Below are 21,521 nucleotides of genomic sequence, written 5' to 3'. Positions count from 1 at the left end.
TGTGTAGGCTGCAGTCTGAATTTCTTGAAGGAAGATCTAGTTCTAATATTCCAACTTGCTGCGCAAACTCGTTTTTGGCACATCTACATTTAGGCCCATCTGTTCCCGTGGCACTCTGCCTACTCACGTGCCAAATTCAGCGGGGCACGTTAGCCAGCAAAGATGAATTGTTTGGATGGAGCGCGCCATCCTATAAAACCAATTAATTCGGAGCTGATGAATCTACATGAGATAATCCTCGCCACATACTCGGTGATCAGTGTCAAGTGAATCCATATATGTGATTACCTTTGAGAAAAATAAAAATTAGTATTACTTACTGAGGTCTCAGTACAGCTTTGTGCTCCAAAAACTCTATACCGGTCCAGTCACATATGGCACTGGCAAACAATGAATTTTCATCAGTGCGGCATTCAAAAATATATCCCAATTCTCTGGGCACCTGGAGTTTTGCCCTACTAGGATGTGGATCCCTGCCCCTCCTGTGCTTCCACCCCTGTAGCATGAAGCCCTAGCAGGACACAGTTAATTTAAAAATCTTTGGAATCATTCAGTTTAGTTTAAAGCACATATAGAAATATTTATACTGTTGCACAATGGTGAAAAACTGCATACTTTTCTAGATGTTCTCAATGTTAAACGGACTTCCTCGCTCTACCTCAGGTCCCCTTACACACTAATCTCTACCCTGGAATCTTCCCCCACCCTTCCAAACTCCCAAACTCCCATTTCTCTTCAAAGCTGTCCTGGAAAGTCCCACCTCCTCCGGGAAGCCTTCGCCAACCCATCAGCCATCCTAGGTATTTTATTCCTCTCCTTAGCGCTCGTGCGTCTATTTTTATTTACCGTTCAGTTATTTCATCCTGACTTGTTTGTATTACTTTTTTCCTGTTCTTCCTTTTGCTCCCACCATTCGTCAGTCATTTTTCTCTGTCCCATTAGATTGTTTGCTCAGAAGGGCAGGGTGCGTATGTCTGGCTTCTCTTGTACTCTCCTTAGTTCATAGTCCTCAGGGGTTCAATACATAACAGAGAATTATTGTTCTATCACAGCTGTGAGCACTAAGTAGTTAGGTTTAAGTACAACGGCACAACGAGGGACATTTTTGGTTCCTAATGTGGATGGTTCATTGGCCTTTCTAGGCAGACATGAACCAATATGGAGCAGCGTGGCTCAGTGGAAAGAGCCCAGGCTTGGGAGTCAGAGGTCATGGGTTCAAATCCTGGCTCCGCCACTTGTCAGCTGGGGGACTGTGGGCAAGTCACTTCACTTCTCTGTGCCTCAGTTATCTCATCTGTAAAATGGAGTTTAAGACTGTGAGCCTCACATGGGACAACCTGATTACCCTATATCTACCCTAGCACTTTAGAACAGTGCTCTGCACATAATAAGCGCTTAACAAATACCAACATTATTTATTAATAGCTACATCATCAGTGGTTGTCTTTTTTGACTATAGACAACTCAAGTGTGTGTGTGTGTGTCTTTCAGAGTATGAAGGGACTAGAAAACACCCAAAGGCAACTCAGGAAGTGATTATCCCAGGAGAGCGTTAAGGGCTGGAAACCGGCAGACTATTGTAGACACATTATTGTCAAATCGTTTTGGAAAGTACCCCAGTAGTGATCAACTGTGTAATGATGTTGCCATAATATTCTTTGTCACAACTGAGGCAAATGCTATTTGTCCCTTCATGATTTGTCAGTAGAATGGGGCGTTGAGGTACAAATCTTACAGTTCTAGATGGAATACAAGCAGCGTGGCTCAGTGGAAAGCGCCCAGCTTGGGAGTCAGAGGTCGTGGGTTCTAATCCTGGCTCCGCCGCTTGCCAGCTCTGTGACTTTGGGCAAGTCACTTAACTTCTCTGGGCCTGAGTTACCTCATTTGGAAAATGGGGATTAAAACTGTGAGCCCCACGTGGGTCAACCTGATCACCTTGTATCCCCTGGCGCTTGGAACAGCGCTTTGCACATAGTAAGCGCTTAAATACCACCATTTATTTTAAAAAGAATGGACTGGTCATTATTGTGAGACTGCTGGCTGTCTTTAACTATGACTGCCTTTATTTTATCAATCCCTAGTGCTATGATGATAGTTAATAATAATAATAATAATAATAATGTTGGTATTTGTTAAGCGCTTACTATGTGCCGAGCACTGTTCTAAGCGCTGGGGTAGACATAGGGGAATCAGGTTGTCCCACGTGGGGCTCACAGTCTTAATCCCCATTTTACAGATGAGGGAACTGAGGCACAGAGAAGTTAAGTGACTTGCCTACAGTCACACAGCCGACAAGTGGCAGAGCTGGGATTCGAACTCATGAGCCCTGACTCCAAAGTCCGTGCTCTTTCCACTGAGCCACGCTGCTTCTCCAGTTGTACTAGAGTATATTGCAGGAGTACTATATAAATACTTTGAAATTTTCTTTTTCGTCTCAAAACGTTGCTGTGTGCAAGATAACTCTGTTTCAGGGGCAGACTTAAAATCTTCGGTTGATCACGTAGTCTCTGGGCAGATTTAGAAGACCCAAATCCACTACCCGATGGTGAATCTAACATCTGAAAACTACGATTCTGAAGAGGACACCCCTCTCAGGAGCAGGCGTAACCCATTCTTGTCTGGTCAGTCTGGCTGTATTTAGAGCATTATAGCCAACTCTGAATCTGGCCAACACATCTGGCCTTTATGGCTGGCAATTTTTGTTTCCATTCCATAGTTCCATGTACATGGTATTACATTCTTTCCTACAATTGCTTCCCTTGCAAGCTAAAAACTCATGAGCCATAAGGCCTTGAGGAAGCCCACTTTGGTTTAGGTGCCTTTCCCAACTCTACCCCTTGTCAATTGTGTGACTGTGGGCAAGTCACTTCACTTCTCTGTGTCTCAGTTCCCTCATCTGTAAAATGGGGATGAAGACTGTGAGCCTCACGTGGGACAACCTCATTCCCCTGTATCTACCCCAGTGCTTAGAACAGTGCTCTGTATGTAGTAAGCGCTTAAATACCAACATTATTATTAAAGGAATTAATAATTACACATTTATTTAAGTTGTGAGCCCCTTAAGGGATAGTCTAATTCTCACTTGTGTACTGTTAATGACACTTATTATGTGCAGAGCACTAATAATAATAATGTTGGTATTTAAACGCTTACATTGTGCCGAGCACTGTTCCAAGCGCTGGAGTAGATACAGGGTAATCAGGCTGTCCCACGTGAGGCTCGCAGTCTTCATCCCCATTTTACAGATGAGGTCACGGAGGCACCGAGAAGTTGTGACTTGCCTAAAGTCACAGAGCTGACAGGTGGCGGAGCTGGGATTAGAACCCGTGACCTCTGACTCCTAAACCCGTGCTCTTTCCACTGAGCCATGAAGCGCTTAAGAGAATACAGTGCAACAGAATTAGCAGTCACGTTCTCTGCCCTTAACGAGCTTTCACCAACTCTTTGTACAGTGACCTGTACCCAGTAAGTGCTTAATAAATACTATCACTACTTATAAATAGCTATGAAGTATTATACCTAGTTTGTTGCATTATATTCCCCCAAGCGCTTAGTACAGTGCTCTACACAGAATAAGCACTTAATAAATGTGATCGGCTCAAATCCTGTTACTTAAAACCAGGGTATAGGATTTTAGAGTTTTACTTCAACCTGATTTCCACCCCATCCCATCTCCCAATCTTTTTATTAAAAATTGGAGTTAAACTTGAGACCAACATAAAAATATAAAAATATGTTCATTCAACTGTATTTATTGAGCGTTTACTGTGTGCAGAGCATTGTACTAAGCGCTTGGCATGTACAGTTCGGCAACAGAGATAATCCCTGCCCTATAACGGGCTCACAGTCTAAACGGGATAATATTTGGATGGTGAAGAACATGGTGATTTACAAAACATTTCTCCACTTTTGAATTAAGTTGATTTTAACATATTAGTGTTAACAATTGTTAATATCCTCACTGTCATCAGTGAGTCATTACTTTTTAGAATGCGATGTGTGAAAGGTTTTGGTTATTTTAAACGGCATCAGAATCTTAGTTCCTGAGCTTTTCCCCTCCTAGAGTTTGGGTACTGGCCATTCATGAACAGCTTTTCTTGTCTTGTTCCATAGTTTTTCTCGCTCCAGTGTGGTCCCCATCTCAGAATGAGGAGTTGTCTTTTACTGATTTGTGGATTGACAGTAAAGGTTATCTTATTTGTAGCTTTACTGTGTGGCCTAAAAAGGGGACTCTCAAATGTTCCTTTAGCTAATCGCATCATTTCCTGGAAAGAAGTAATATTATCGCAGAAACACTAGCCTGGAAGATGTATGTGAATCATATAAATGCCAAAGTAGAATTTAAAGTTTTCAAATTTAAATCAGATTTTGAGCTAAATTTTGTAGAATATGCAACTCAGAATTGTATATTTTCACCCCTTTGAATTACAGAAATCCCTGTTTTCTCCAACTTTCACTCACATTTTAAATTAATCAAATATTTTGAGCCGTCCGGCCCCCAAAATGTTCAAAACCGAGTCTGTATCGGAATCGATCGATCGGGGTATTTACTGAGTGCTTACTGTGTAAAGAGCAGTGTACTAAGTACTTTGGAAAGTACAATACAGTGGAGTGGTTACGATCCCTGACCACAAGGAACCTTCAGCGTGGAGGGGGAGACAAACACTAAAATAAACTACAGGTAGGGATATGATAGAGTTTAATATTAGCATAATTGCTGTGGAGCTGGGAGTGGGGGTGAGTATCAAGTGGAAACCCATATATTTGAGGGAGTTGAGTCAGGAGGGAAGAGGTTTCATGAGCTGTTTCTGAATGGAGGTGGGGCTCAAGAAGGTACCTGTGATCCTCAGGAAGGGAACCCAGGCATCCCTTAGCGTGGCTCAGTGGCAAGAGCCCGGGCTTGGGAGTCAGAGGTCATGGGTTCGAATCCCAGCTCTGCCACTTGTCACTAGGGTGACTGTGGGCAAGTCACTTCACTTCTCTGGGCTTCAGTGACCTCATCTGGAAAATGGTGATTCAGACTGTGAGCCCTGTGTGGGACCACCTGATCACCCTGTAATAATAATAATGGTATTTGTTAAGCATTTACTATGTGCCAAGCACTGTTCTAAGCGCTGGGCAGATACAAGGTGATCAGGGTGTCCCACGTGGGGCTCACAGTCTTCATCCCCATTTTTCAGATGAGGTAACTGAGGCACAGAGAAGTGAAGTGACTTGCCCAAAGTCACACAGTTGGCAAGTGGTGGAGCTGGGATTAGAACCCATGACCTCTGACTCCCAAGCCTGGGCTCTTTCCACTGAGCAAGGCTGCTTCCCTAACTCTGCTGTATCTCTCCCAGCGCTTAGGACAGTGCTCTGCACATAGTAAGCGCTTAACAAATACCAACATTATTATTATTATTATTATCCCTTCCCCCTCCAGCTCCTTTAGACTCAGAAGAGTTCAGAGTTCTAGCCTGCCTCAATCTAATTAGAAGGAGCTAGGAAGAGAGGGGACCCCTTTTGACCCCAACTTTTTTTTATGAGATATTTCCCCAGAAATAATGTTGGTATTTAAGTGCTTACTATGTGCAGAGCACTGTTCTAAGCACCGGGGTAGATTTACACGGTCATCGGGTCGTCCCATGTGAGGCTCCCAGTCTTCACCCCCATTTTCCAGCTGAGGTCACTGAGGCCCAGAGAAGTGAAGTAACTTTCCCACAGTCACCCAGCTGACAAGTGGCAGAGCTGGCATTCGAACCCATGACCTCTGACTCCCAAGCCCGGGCTGTTTCCACTGAGCCACGCAGAAATAACACACTTTAAGACTTTTCTTATTTCTATAGGTTGAAAACTCAGATTTCCAGCGAAAATTTAATAAAGCGAAAGCGGTCGATCGAGGGGCCAATTTATAAGCTAAAATATTAAGTAAACCTCTTAGCTGGGCAAGGGGAAGGAGTGTACTGTATTTGACCACAAGATGTCACTTGTGTAAAATGAAATTGCTAACAAACCAAAAATATAGTAAATTTAGGCTCCGAAGGGACCTAAGTAGATGAAATCCAAATTTAAGGATGCTTTTAGATTCTGAAACCCTCATTTGAGTGAGTGTGTTGCTCCTTTGTCTTGGGTTTTGAGTTAGTTCTTTGGATAATTTGGCGTGCCCTCTAAAAGGCACGGCGACTCAAAAGGTTGCCGTAATCCGTGCTCTGCCGTATGTTGATCTGTTATAGCGCAGGCAGAATCAGAGGAGAGTTGCAGGATCGTGAAGACAAGTGAGCCGCGTTTGAAGGTATACATAAAAATAGACACATGTGTTTAGGTCAGATCGTGGCAGTGAGTGGGACAAGACGGGCAATAAGAAAAAGGAGGTAATTGGATTCAGGTTGCGTCTTTGGATGCTTTTGCTTTGGGACTGCCGCTTTAGGGCTCCAGACCCTTTCTTCCCAACCACTTGGGGGGGTCCCCGGTCGCCCGGGTGCTGCCGTTCTGGGCTCAGATGCTCCCAAAAGGTGCAGCTGTCACTCGCACCTTGTGGGAAGGTGGAGCGGGGGAGATCAAAAGGTTGCGCCTGGAAGCTGAGCGTGAAGAGACAGGGGTCGGAGATGGAAGATTCTGTCCAGGAGCTGAATTTTTCACCTCAGTGTTCACATAATTAAGCAGACAGATCAATCAGTAGTATTCGAGTGCTTAGCATGGCTCAGTCGAAAGAGCCCGGGCTTGGGAGTCAGAGGTCATGGGTTCGAATCCCGGCTCTGCCACATGCTGAGTGACTATGGGCAAGTCGCTTCACTTCTCGGTGCCTCACTTACCTCATCTGGAAAATGGGGATTAAAACTGTGAGCCCCACGTGGGACCACCTGATGACCCTGTATCTACCCCAGTGCTTAGAACAGGGTTCTGCACATAGTAAGCGCTTAACAAATACCAACATTATTATTATTATTATTAATTGGGACAGAGTTGGGGGACCTTTTCCCTACCCTTAATGAACTTACAGTTTAGTTCAGATCAAGGTCAAAATGTTAAAGTGGATTTTAAAATATCAGCTCTCGGACATCACCCCATGCTGGTCACCAAGTGGTTGATTGAGGTCATCACACTGAATCTGTCAAAGTCCCAAGCACTTGTGTACAGTGTTGTGCGCATAGTAAGTGCTCAATAAATCCCATGGGTGGTGATGACGATGGTCACTCTGACTTTATTTCCAAAGTTTTTTGCCTACGGGAGAACCCTTTGCCAACAGGGCAGTCCCCGTAAAACACTTGTTGGTGAAACATTTCTGTGGAATAATAATAATAATGGTATTTATTAAGCACGTAATATGTGCAAAGCACTGTTCTAAGCGCTGGGGGGATGCAAGGTGATCAGGTCGTCCCATGTAGGGCTCACCGTCTCAATCCCCATTTTCCAGATGCGGTAACTGAGGCACAGAGAAGTGAAATGACTTGCCCAAAGTCACACAGCAGACAAGCGGCAGAGCTGGGATTAGAACTCATGACCTCTGACTCCCAAACCCAGGCTCTTTCCGCTGAGCCACCCTAGCATCTCAGTATCACCTATTATTGCTAAAATCAAACTTCTGCTTTAATTCTCTAAAAGCGTGGTAATTTAGACCTATGGCATATTAAGATTTGTGGAAGCATTCATTCTTTTATTACACCTTCTACGCATATGGTCTATTCCCAAGCACCTAGTGTAGCTCTGCACTCATTAGACACTCAAAGAGGATGATGCTAATGAATATTAATTTCCAGGTAATATTACTTAGGTGGATTTATGGGCATCACGGTACTTTGATTTATCATGTAGTTTAGCACCTTTGACTAACATTACATTTAGAGCAGTATAAAACGTGTTCAGTGACCCTCAGCCATGTAAATAATCACTTTTAATAGCCAAGTAAACTGAATTTTGACTTTGGCATTCCGTGGTCTTTATTTTGTTGCGCACCCTGCTTCCGTTGATGGTGGAAGGGGTTTGGAATGAAGGAAAATACTGTTCGCCGATTGTTGCGACTCTTATTTGTTTGGACTATCTAGTAGGCTTAGTCCTATCCCTTCCCACTAGTGGTCACTGCTGCATTTAATTTTACATTCTCCTTGGAAAGTAGCAATTTTAATAGCAGTCACGCGTTACTCGTAACTGTCTCTTCTTTTGTCCGTGATGGATCCAGTAGTCCTTGGAGGAAAAGTGAAATTTTTCGTTTGGAAACAGGGCAAGGCGTTACACGAAAGCAGCATGCGCCTGCCGGGTGTAACACTGTGATTAGAGTTGGGCCGAAACGCAACAGCTTGCCGTCAGTAGCTTGCAGAAGGAGATGTTTTGTATTTTAGAAGCCATGGTGTAACGCTTTATTCCTGGGTATGGCTGGCAAGTCATAATAATTAAAAAAATTCTGTTTTGGTGTGAATCCATTTGGCAAGAGAGAACCCCAATGGTGTTTTTTCACAGACCTGTAATGTATTTATATAAATGAATATATAAACATATAGTGTTATACAATATAACATTATATTATAATATTATACCATTAATATAAATATACCAATCGATACATTTAATTTTATTATTATTTAGTATCAACACTGGTAATGAAATATTAATAAAGCTAGCATTAATATTAATATGATAATCTGTATTATACATTAATATCATACAGTTTTATTATTACTTATGGATGAATATATATGCAGAGATATACGTATGAATATACACATCTGACTATATGTATATATACAGATATGAATATGTGTATATATTCATATGTATACATACACACATGAATATATGCATGTGTATGCATATAAATACATGTGAATATATGTATATATATATATATATATATATCCATATGTGTATATACATATGTTCATATGTATATGAATGAATATATATGCAGATATATACATATGAATATATACATATGAATATACACATACGAATATATACGTATATTCATATGTATACATATAAGTATATGTATATACATATGAATATATCTATATATGTGTTTGTATATACGGATATATATACACACATATATAAATAAAAATATATTCCCCCTTGAGACTGTAAGTTTGTTGTGGGCAAGAAACGTGTCTACCAACAATGTCGTACTCTCCCAAGTGCTTAGTATAGTGCTCTGTACATAAGTGCTCGGCCTGGCATAGTGGATAGAGCCGGAGGCTGGGAGTCGGACGGTCATGGGTTCTAATCCTGTTCTGTGGCTTTGGGCAAGTCACTTCACTTCTCTGGGCCTCAGTTACCTCATCTGTAAAACGGGGACCGAGACTGTGCCGCACATGAGACGGGGACCGTGTCCAACGCGATTTGCCTGTATCCACCCCAGCGCTTAGTACAGTGCCTGGCACGTAGTAAAAACTTATAAAATATCACAATTATTATGATTAATAAATATATTTGGTAGATTGGTACCTGGCTTCTTCACAGACCACTACCACTGCACTGTCATAATCCTCGGATGCACAAACTTTCCTTTTATCCAGGGAAGCCATGCAAGGACCAGATAGCAAAACCTTTTGGCCTTTCCTTCTCCTGTTCACATCTCTCCACTGAAGAAGTGACCCTGCAGGGAAGGTGAAAGTGTGGATGAGGATCTTGACACCTAAAAGGACACCAAGTTTTTCTGATTTTTCAGTCCCAGTTCATGCATTGTTGTATTTTCTGAGCACTTACTGGGTGCAGAGTAAGTGTAGTGGCTAAGGGAAGCAGCGTGGCTCAGTGGAAAGAGCCTGGGCTTGGGAGTCAGAGGTCAAGGGTTCGACTCCCAGCTCTGCCACTTGTCAGCTGTGTGACTGTGGGCAAGTCACTTAACTTCTCTGTGCCTCAGTTGCCTCATCTGTAAAATGGGGATTAAGACTGTGAGCCTCATGTGGGACAACGTGATTACCCTGTATCTCCCCCAGCGCTTAGAACAGTGCTCTGCACATAGTAAGCGCTTAATAAATACCAACATTATTATTACTAAGCACTTGGGAGAGTACAATACAACAATAAACATACATTCCCTGCCCACAGGGAGCTTATAGATTAGAGGGGGGAGACAGACAGCAATACAGATAAATAAATTACAGATATATAAATTGAGGAGTTAGTGCTTCATATATCAAACTGCTTTCAGCTGTTAACTGACAGTAAACAGCGTTTAACTTCAACCGTTGACTATTTTTTAGGATTCTTTTTCTAACTGTCCCCTTAATAGTGAATTTGTAATTTATAGACTGGTTGCTGATTCTCTGAAACAGCCAGCTTTAAGAAATGGAGAGAGAGAGAGTATATTTGAAGTAGCTTTTTGAAGTGAAGAAAATTAGAAGTTTTCTGGTAAAATTTTGTGTTGAAGATAGGAGAGGTTGAAATATTTCTAATACCCCAGTATTAACCAGCTTCCAAAGAGATTAGGATGCCTTTTGTTACTTAGTTTTGATTATTGGAGCGTACTGCCCAATCGATGCCTGTAACGGGAAGACAATTTGTTTGCGGCCTTTCTCATCTGATGTCCGGCATCTTGGAGAACAAAATTGATTCCTGCAGTAGGATAGGAAAGAACATAATGGGAAGCATCATGGCCTAGCAGAAAGAGCTACCCCAGTGCTTAGAACAGTGCTCTGCACGTAGTAAGCACTTAACAAATACCAACGTAATTATTATTATTACGTGACTTCTCTGGGGATCAGTTTCCTCATTTGTCAAATGGGGATTCAATACCTGTTCTCCCTCCCACTTAGACTCTTAGCCCCTTGTGGGACAGGGACCCGATTATCTTGTATCTACCCCAGTGTTTAGTACAGTGCTTGGCACATAACAAATAGTATTATTATTATTATTGCTATTATAAACCAGTGACCTCTTCAACTAGAACTTGCAAATAAAGTCAAAATATTATTATATTATATATTTATATATTTAAAGCCCAAAATGCTATTTTGCAATATCTCCCGAATAGTTCCAGATCTTTCCCCCACTCAAAAACAAGGTTCTAGGATTTTAATATTTTTGTAAGCGTGAAGCATCATGTGAAAATTAAATTTTTGTATAAAACCAAGTTCTCAATTAAAGGTGCAATAATAAAGTATTTTGCCAAAAAACATTTCCTGCTATGGGATCTTTGTGGATCTAGCAGTCAGTCATTTAGTTTTTGAGTGCTTAACTGTGTGCAGAGCACTGTACCAAGTGTGTGGAAGAGCAGAATGTAACAGACACATTCCCCACCCACAGTGAGCTGGGTAAATGAATTTTAAAACGTTACCTTAGACCGCAGCATCTCCAGCATCGATGAGGTATGTTCCTGTAACCACTGAATAGTGCAGTGTGAAAAAACAGTCAGTGAAGACTATAACATACACTTGAAGGTGCAGGGGGAATTTAGGTGGGAAGACTGTAAGTACTTAAATTAGAATTAAATCAAGATGTGGCTAATGGTGCTAATCCTGAACAACTCCCAGGGAATCTTTATTGACTATAAGTAATTAGACTTTAGTTTTACGTTTCATCCTAAAGCTGGTGAATTAGGGATTAGACCAAGGAACTCTACTAACTACTAACTTGGTTTTTTTTTTTTTAAATTCTCTTTGGTGGGCAAAGAAGAACTACACTTCAGAAATAATTTTCAACCAGAATTCATTTGATTTGCTAGATTACTAGTCCCTGGCACGTTTCCTAACTATGTGAGACCCCAGTTTGGGGACTTTGGTCTCCATTTGCCCAGAAAACTTAAAACTTGTGTTTTCAAAAACCATTCGGTTCAGTTCCTGACCCTCGTACACATACTTTAGTCCAGTCGCCTGGTTTAGGGAGGGACTGATGATGATGATGATGGTGGTATTTGTTAAGCGCTTACCATGTGCTAAGCACTGTTATAAGCTCTGGGGAAGATACAAGGTGATCAGGTTGTCCCATGTAGGGCTCACAGTCTTAATCCCCATTTTACAGATGTGGTAACTGAGACACAAGTGGCTTGTCCAAAGTCACACAGCTGATAAGTGGCGGAGCCCGGATTAGAACCCACGCCCTCTGACTCCCAGTGAGTCCAGGCTGAACCCTCAGTGGCCCAAACTATCCTATCTAAACATAATAATAATGTTGGTATTTGTTAAGCGCTTACTATGTGCAGAGCACTGTTCTAAGCACTGGGGTAGATACAGGGGAATCAGATTGTCCCACGTGGGGCTCACAGTCTTCATCCCCATTTTACAGATGAGGTAACTGAGGCACAGTGAAGTGACTTGCCCACAGTCGCACAGCTGGCAAGTGGCGGAGCCGGGATTCAAACCCATGACCTCTGACTCCCAAGCCCGTGCTCTTTCCACTGAGCCACGCTGCTTCTGTAATATATAATCATATATAATTCTCTAATTGTATAATATATAATTTCTGGAACATATTTATCTAGTGCCCCAGTTCATAGCCCAGTTGACCCTACCCGAGAAAGTTAAAAAGATCTCGAGGAATTTACAGGCTAACAGACCCCGTAATGTAGGCTAAAATTGAAGGAGACAAGAAAATAAGTGCAGATAATTACTCATCCCCCAAATGTTCCTTAATCCACAGTCTTCACCAATTTGGTGAAGCAACTTCTAGTTATTTAATATATAATTTATATGTATAACATATAAGATTATTATATATGATATATACTATACATTAATATATAATATAAACAGCTTATATATGATTATATATTATATTAATATAAGATTATATAATCTTTAATATATAAGCAAATCACTAGTAGAGAGGATGACGTGTGTGGCAGCTAGAAAAGCAAGATGCCCTCAGTATGTAACAGGGTCCGCGCCTCTCCCATGGAGAAGAGCAGCTGTAGGGAGCTCAATGCCCTGCGATAAACTGGCACCGGCTGACTGGTTTCTGAGGAGGTTCCTGCCCCGGAAGCCATTTTAGGGCCAAGAGTCTCCTGAGTTGACCTTCCTGGGATAAAGCCATGGCGAGTTTCATTGACTAAAGTCACATCTCCTCTAGGATGTGTCCCTTGTGACTGTTCCTCATTTTTTCCCCCAATTTTCCCTCTCTACCGCATCACCTGTGTACTTCAGTCAGTCAATCAATTGTTTAGAGAAGCAGCGTGATTCAGTGGAAAGAGCAGGAGCTTGGGAGTCAGAAGTCATGGGTTCGAATCCTGACCCTGCCACTTGTCAGCTGTGTGACTGTGAGCAAGTCACTTCACTTCTCGGTGCCTCAGTTCCCTCATCTGTAAAATGGGAATTAACTGTGAGCCTCACGTGGGACAACCTGATCACCCTGTATCTCCCCCAGCGCTTAGAACATTCATTCAGTAGTATTTATTGAGCGCTTACTATGTGCAGAGCACTGTACTAAGCACTTGGAATGTACAAATCGGTAACAGATAGAGACAGTCCCTGCCCTTTGATGGGCTTACAGTCTAATCGGGGGGGGGAGACCGGAAGAACAATAGCAATAAATAGAATCATGGGGATGAACATCGCATTAAAACAATAGCAAATAAATAGAATCAAGGCGATGTACATCTCATTAACAAAATAAATAGGGTAATAGGTAATAGAGCAGTGCTCTGCAGATAGTAAGCGCTTAACAAATACCAACATTATTATTATTTATTGAGCGCTTGGGAGAGTACAGTACAAGAGAATTAGCGGAATTATGTTCCCTGTCCATAACGAGCGTACAGTCTAGAGTCTGAGGCCATGATCTCCCTCCTCCCCCAGTGCTTAGGTATTAATGTAATAATAATAATGTTGGTATTTGTTAAGCGCTTACTATGTGCAGAGCACTGTTCTAAGCGCTGGGGTAGACACAAGGGAATCAGTTTGTCCCTCGTGGGGCTCACGGTCTTAATCCCCATTTGACAGATGAGGTAACTGAGGCCCAGAGAAGTGACGTGACTTGCCCACAATCACACGGCTGACAAGTGGCAGAGCTGGGATTCGAACCCATGACCTCTGACTCCAAAGCCCGTGCTCTTTCCACTGAGCCATGCTGCTTCTCCTCATAAGGAAGCCAAAAGAGTTGCTCTCATTATGTGGTTTTTTAAATGTGCAGCTTTCTCAGTGTTCTGCTTAACCCCAGGTGAGTAGGTGATCTCCAACTGCCGTGACTGAATAAATAAAGAGAAAAAGAAGAGGGATACTGTTCAGCAAGAGGACAGCCAGTTAGCACACGTATAAATCGTGTGTGGGTTTTACTTATTTGTGAGAGTTTACATCGTCCCTATTGGTCTCTAGGATCTGCAGAAGGAATTTAAACTTATGAAATTGCTTTAGCGCCGGGGACATGAGGAGGGGCAGTTAATGTCTTGCCTAAGCACTTGGGAGAGTACAACAGAGTTGGTCGACCTATTCCCTGCCCAGAGCGAGCTTATCGCATATATGATTTAGAGAATACTGATATGAATGATTTAATATCGATCCTGTGTAGACTTTTAAGTATTTCCTACCATAAAACAGATTCCTGTCCTGTGTTTGTTGAAAAAAGTTGATAACACCACACAACTGACGGGACGTGCCCTTTGTAATTTTGAAATGGGGTTTTTGGGGGGTTCTGGCTCTTAGTGAGGGGAACAGATATCTTTTAAGAGCTGGGATTTATTTTTTTTCCGTCTGCAATTTCATTCTCGTAATAAAATCAATCTGGTAAGCACAAACTTTGCTTAGTTCGAAAGGATGGAGCAGGAGTTTTCTTTCCTGGGGCAAGGCACCACAGCCTCTGCCTGTGTTCAGTCCTTTCTGTAACCGATTTGTACATTCCAAGTGCTTAGTACAATGCCCTGCACATAGTAGGCGCTCAATAAATACTATTGAATGAATTTCTGAGATAAGTTGAGAACCTTCAAATCTCCCTGCAGTCTGAGCCTACTGCGGAGGAGGAAGGGTTCGCCAGTGGAGCTGACGAGCCGAGTAGTGAAAGTTTCGCTGGGTAAGTGGGGAGGGGTTTTTCAATGACTTCTTGAGAAATATGCTCTAATGTGTCAAGGAAATGTTTTTGTGCAATTGGAAAATGGGGATGGAAGGATATTATTTGGTCTCTAATTAGGCCTGAATGAAAGAAAAATGTGGCACTTCATTAATGTATTTAGAAATGGTAAATGATCGTTGAAAATAATTCAGGGGCAGTGGGATACTTCGGGATCTCTTGGGTCATTGTGTTTCTAGTAAGTTATAATTTATGACCTCTTGATCCTTGATTACGATTTTTTTTGAGTCTGTGCCAGTTAGAATATCTTCCTTGCTATGTACTGGGAAATAGAGGAAGCTTCAATATAAAGTTCAGAAAAAATGCTGATTATTCCATGGAAATGCTATGAAAGTGAAAACATCATTAAAGTGATGGTGGTTATATATGGAATATTCAGGGATGGATACTCCACCAATTCTCTTGGTAATAATAATAATGGTATTTGTTAAGCGCTTACTATGTGCCAAGCACTGTTCTAAGAACTGGGATAGATACAAGGTGATCAGGTTGTCCCACGTGAGGCTCACAGTCTCAATCCCCATTTTAAAGATGAGGTAACTGAGGCAAAGAGAAGTTAAGTGACTTACTCAAGGTCACACAGCAGACAAGTGGCAGAGGTGGGATTAGAACCCACAACCTCTGACTCCTAGGCCCGTGCCCTTGCCAGTAGACCATGCCGCTTCTTGGTAGCCTATTCTTAAGAGTCTTAACTTAGGTAGTCAAATTCTTCCTTCCAGTCAAGGTCTCTCCTCCCCTTCAGTTAGTGATAGTATTTATGATTTACTTTGTGCCTAAGACTGGGCTAAACGCTGGGGCAGATAGATAATCAACTGAACTTCTTCAGTCTGAGAAATTGGGTGAACTGGTATCTCTCCCTCATTTTTTGCATGAGGAAACTGAGGCCTAGAAAGACTTGCTTGCTTGAATGACCTACTGAGAGCTCACCTCCTCCAAGAGGCCTTTCCAGACTGAGCTTCCCCATTTCCCTCTGCTCCCTCTCTCCTCCCCCTCCGCCCTCTGCTCCCTCCTCCCTTCACCTCCCCTCAGCTAAGCCCCCTTTCCCTCTGCTCCACCCCCGAAGCACTGTGCTCATTTGTATAGATTTTTATGACCCTATTAATTTTGTTAATGAGGTGTACATCCCCTTGATTCTATTTATTGCGATTAAGTTGTCTTGTTTTTGTCCATCTTTCTCCCCCGATTAGACTGTGAGCCTGACATTGGGCAGGGATTGTCTCGATCTGTTGCCGAATTGGCCATTCCAAGCGCTTAGTCCAGTGCTCTGCACATAGTAAATGCTCAATAAATACTATTGAATGAATGAATGAATGACTTGCCCAAAGCCTTATTTATAGCCCACCAGTGGGAGAGCTAGATCTGGAACTGGGGTCTCCTGACTCCCAGTTCCATGTTCTCCCTCTTTAGAAGTTCATTTCCTAGAGCTTATGGAATGCAGGGCATCACTGTCTACACCATAAAAAAAGTTTCTTTACTTGAAGACCGTGCCCCTCCTTTTTCTTTAATAATAGTAATGATCATAATTATGGAATTTGTTAAGCGCTTACTATGTGCCAAGCATTGTCCTAATAATAATAATTATTATGGTATTTGTTAAGCACTCACTATGTTCCAGGCACTGGACAGAGTCCCTGCCCCACGTGGGGCTCACGGTCTCGATCCCCATTTTACAGATGAGGTAAAATGAGGCACAGAGAAGTTAAGTGACTTGCCCAAGGTCACGCAGCAGAAAAGTGACGGATCCGGGGTTAGAACCCATGATCTTCTGACTCCCAGGCCCGTGTTCTAGCCACCAGTCCACCCTGCTTTCCTCTGAGACATTCTCAAACTTTTAATCTTCCCTCAAAGGATGGATCTATTTTCCAATTTTTGAATCAACCCTCTCAAGTTTCTCTACAAAAGTGAGCTGGTGAAGAAAACTAGACACAGCACCCTGCTCGGGCCAGAGTAGTGCATTGTAGACTTCTTGAACATTCACAGAAAATAACTTTGGCCCATTTTGGGGAATAAAATAAAGCTACTTTTAAGCCAGATTGCTCAAATGATCCCAATAAATAATTCACTTTACTGTGACTCCAGCCCGTCTGCTTTCTTTTCACCTTTCACAAGGGCCATTGTTTTTGTATTTCTCCCTCTGCTCCTTAAACCAGATATCCTGGTGGTTGCTCCTGGACCCTGATTTGGCTTTCGTATGTTTTAGATTGTTCTGGAATTGATAGGCACCTCATAATGCCAATTCCCCAGAAAATTCCTGCTTCAACCACTTTGAGAAGAGTGCAGATATTGCTGGCAGGCAATCAGAAGAAATAAAGACCTGTAGGTTCAACTCAAACTAGGATGAGAAGCAGCGTGGCTCAGTGGAAAGAGACTGGGCTTCGGAGTCAGAGGTCATGAGTTTGCTCCCGGCTCTGCGACTTGTCAGCTGTGTGACTGTGGGCGAGTCACTTAACTTCTCTGTGCCTCAGTTCCCTCATCTGTAAAATGGGGATTAAAAGTGTGTGAGCCCCACGTGGGACAACCTGATTACCCTGTATCTCCCCCAGCGCTTAGAACAGTGCTGGGCACCTAGTAAGCGCTTAACAAATACCAACATTATTATTATTGGTGGATCGATTAAATGAAAGCTCTGTGGAAGAGGGCACCAAGTTGACTCTCTTTTCTCTTGTACATTCCCCCTCCCAGCCCCTGTTCATTTAGAATTACAATGTCTCTACTAAAACAAATTCACTCAATAGTATTCATTGAGCGCTTACTATGTGCAGAGCACTGTACTAAGCGCTTGGAATATAGAATTCAGCACCAGATAGAGAAAATCCCTGCCCAGTGACGGGCTCACAGTCTAATCAGGGATCAAACTCTGCATCTGGAATCAAGGAGAGTTTCTAGATCTTCAATTGTGTCCAATACACATACGACCACTAAATGTCCAGTAGAATTTCGAGGTGGAAAATTGATCTGGAAGCATTATTGTTTTGGTGTGTCGGTGGGCCATTCTGAGACCTCTATATTAACACAAATACAAACTGATCTACGGGGAACATTCATGGTAATTAACATTTCTTTCTAATTTTTCCCTCAGTGATTGTTTTCAGTTTTTCCTTAGTCCCTTTCTGTATGTATATATTCCTTAATGTGGCTATCCCTTTGTTTTCTGCCCCAGCCCTTTACTCGGAACTTTTGGCAGAACAAATGGTTTTTCTGGTTGAGGTTCAAATATTTTCCCACTTTGAAGTATTTATAATAGCATCTTATCTCTTTTATTTATTTAGTTAAGGATAGGTGGTACTTAGAATAGGCATTATTCTCATATTTCTTGGGATTTTTTATGAGAACCAGGAGATGAAAAAATTAGTTTGTACTTGTTTTTGTACTCTGCACACAGTAGACAATAAATGGCATTGATGGAAGTCAGTTTACTGAGCACCTACTCTGTGCAGAGCATTCGAATCCCGGCTCTGCCACTTGTCAGCTGTGTGACTGTGAGCAAGTCACTTCACTTCTCTGGGCCTCAGTTCCCTCGTCTGGAAAATGGGAATGAAGCCTGGGAGCCCCACGTGGGACAACCTGATGACTATCTACCCCAGAGCTTAGAAGAGTGCTCTGCACTTAGTAAGTGCTTAACAAATACCAACATTATTATTATTACTTGGGAGAGTTCAATACTGTGGAGTTGGACATGATCCCCCTCTCAAGGAGCATCAGTAACAACAACAAAAAAATATTTCTCCAAGCCATTCTCTCCCTCTATCCTCCTGGGTCCCAATACCTTCCCTTTCCAATATCTCAAGTTTTTTCCCCCACCTTCAAGGAGTTCTCATGCTATCCCCCACTTTAACGTGAAGCCTTCCCCGTTGGGTTAGGAATGAGAAAATGATGCATCTCTCACCTCCACAGTCCCTAAATCAAGAGTGTTTGTTTATATTTCTATTGAAATTATTCATCCTTGTTTGTTCTCTTGGTTTAGTGTAGCCTGTTAGCTTCATTCGATTAATTTGTTGGCCTTTATCTTGACTGTTTTTGGAGTATTAACCTCTAGAAGACCAGGGACTATAATTCTTATTTGAAGTAGTAGCTTAAATTGGGTTAAACCACGGATTTAAAAGTCTGTCTTAGATTCTTTTAATGTATCTTTAGATATTAATATACATGTGTAGTGTGTACAGCGTATGTACTATGTATAATATTCATTGAGATTCAGGGTGCCTTAATGGAAGGACCAGGGGTCTTGGAGTCAGAGGACCTGGGTTCCAATCCCAGCTTCATGACGTGTCTGCTGTTTGACCTTGGGCAAGCCACTTCTCAGGGCCTCAGTTCCTTCATCTACAACATGGGGATTCAGTACCTGTTCTCGCATCTACTTAGACAGCGAGCCCCATGTGGGACCTGAGAAGCAGCGTGGCTCAGTGGAAAGAGCATGGGCTTTGGAGTCAGAGTTCATGGGTTCGAATACCGGCTCAGCCACTTGTCAGCTGTGTGACTGTGGGCAAGTCACTTCACTTCTCGGTGCCTCAGTTACCTCATCTGTAAAATGGGGATTAAGACTGTGAGCCCCACGTGGAACAACCTGATTCCCCTGTGTCTACCCCAGCGCTTAGAACAGTGCTCAGCACATAGTAAGCGCTTAACAAATACCAACAGATACCAACATTATTATTATCTTCTATCTACCCCAGCACTTAGAACACTGCTGGGCACATAGTAAGCGCTTAATAGAAGCAGCATGGCCTAGTGGAAAGAACATGGACTTGAGAGTCAGAGGATCTGGGTTCTAATTTCAGCTCCACCACTTCTGTGCTGTGACACTGGGCAAGTCACATAACCTCTCTGTTTTTCAGTTTCCTCATCTGCAAAATGGGGATTAAGATTGTGAGTCCCGTAAGGGTCAAGGACTCTATCCAACCCAATTATCTTGTATCTACCCCCAGTGCTCAGTACAGTGCCTGACGCATAGTAAACGCTTAACAAATACCACCGTTATCATCATGATTATTATTATTAAAAGATGCCACGATTATTTTGATTGTTTTTGTAATTATGAATTAGTTCAAAAGTAGTATTTGATTTCAAATTCTGATACCCAATAATTTTTCTCCCTTTTATGATAGAAATGAAGATCTGAAGCAGATGTTGGAAAGCAGCAAAGACTCGGCTAAACTGGATGCTATGAAACGAATTGTTGGGGTAGGTTCAATGCGGACTACAGAGTGCTGGTTTTATGGATATTAAATGGGTGATTGTTTCAGCTGCTTCTAATGTTGAGCCAAATGTGATACTTTATGAGATTATCTGTGTGCCACAGAATGACTATTCATTCATTCATTCATTCATTCATTCAATAGTATTTATTGAGCGCTTACTATGTGCAAAGCACTGTACTAAGCACTTGGAATGTACAAATCGGTAACAGATAGAGACAGTCCCTGCCCTTTGACGGGCTTACGGTCTAATTGGGGGAGAGGGACATACAAGAACAATGGCAATAAATAGAGTCAAGGGGAAGAACATCTCATTAAAACAATAGCAAATAAATAGAATCGAGGTGATGTACATCTCATTAACAAAATAAATAGGGTGATGAAAATATATACAGTTGAGCGGACGAATACAGTGCTGAGGGGAGGGAAGGGAGAGGGGGAGGAGCAGAGGGAAAGGGGGGAAAAGAGGGCTTAGCTGAGGGGAGATGAAGAGGGGGATAAAGGGGGAGCAGACTAGATTTCTTGACCACAGTAACCTGAGTGATTGTTCAAGTTTTCCCTGAAGAAAAATTCAAGTTTTTTGTACCTGAATTTATGTTCAAGTTTTATATCCCTGGTGTCCCCAACTGTTCATCTAGGGGAGACTGTCCCTACTTGAATCTGTTTAGGTGTCGTCTATGGATTTCTTTTTATGCAGAAGATTTATCCTATTACTTCTCCCTGTGTCCCATATAAACATGCCAACAATTCATTCAGTCGTATTTGTTGAGGCTTACTGTGTGCAGAGCACTCTACTAAGGGCTTGGAAAGTACAATACAGCAATAGAGACAGTCCCTGCCCACAACGGGACTGGGGGTTTCACAAAGAATATCTAAGCTTTTGGATTCCCCCCTGAAATACGATCTCAAGAGCTTTCAGTCCATCTAGAGGATGGCCTTGTTAGTGTCTCCACGATGTAATCCATCACAGTCATATTTATTGAGTGCTTACTGTGTGCAGCACACTGTACTAAGCACTTGGGAGAATGCAATATAAAAGAGTTGGTAGACATGGCCCCTGTCCACCACGAGAGGCAGCGTGGCCTAGTGGATAGAGCACGGGCCTGGAAGTCAGAAGGACCTACGTTCTAATCCCAGCTCCGTCCCGTCAATTGGGTGACCTTGGGCAAGTCGCTTCACTTTTTTGGGCCTCAGTTACCTCATCTGTAAAATGGAGATTGAGATTCTGAGCCCCACGTGGGATGTGGACCGTATGTCCAACCTGATTAACTTGTATTTACTCCAGTGCTTAGTTCAGTGCTTGGAACATAGTAAATGCACAACAACCTTAAAAACAAACAAACAAAAAAACACCCGCCA

At 42.3% G+C, this 21,521-nt stretch overlaps 1 protein-coding gene across 2 annotated transcripts in view; it reads left to right on the top strand.

Moving 5' to 3' along the window:
- AP3B1 (adaptor related protein complex 3 subunit beta 1) overlaps positions 1–21,521 on the top strand; it is a 249,431-nt gene that overhangs the window by 15,234 nt on the left and 212,676 nt on the right. The window contains exons 1-2 of one of the 2 annotated variants that reach the window (XM_029079872.2): positions 14,864–14,910; positions 20,073–20,148. In XM_029079872.2, coding sequence (XP_028935705.1) covers positions 20,092–20,148 — 57 coding nt within the window. In that variant the 5' untranslated portion in view covers positions 14,864–14,910; positions 20,073–20,091. Of the gene's footprint in view, positions 1–14,863; positions 14,911–20,072; positions 20,149–21,521 lie in introns of those variants that run through there. The other variant, XM_029079817.1, reaches the window with a different exon arrangement.

This window comes from Ornithorhynchus anatinus, chromosome 1 (assembly GCF_004115215.2).
Source record: "Ornithorhynchus anatinus isolate Pmale09 chromosome 1, mOrnAna1.pri.v4, whole genome shotgun sequence".
Taxonomy (NCBI): domain Eukaryota; kingdom Metazoa; phylum Chordata; class Mammalia; order Monotremata; family Ornithorhynchidae; genus Ornithorhynchus; species Ornithorhynchus anatinus.
The sequence above is the reverse complement of the archived record's forward strand: the minus strand, read 5'-3'. Positions and strand labels throughout refer to the sequence as shown.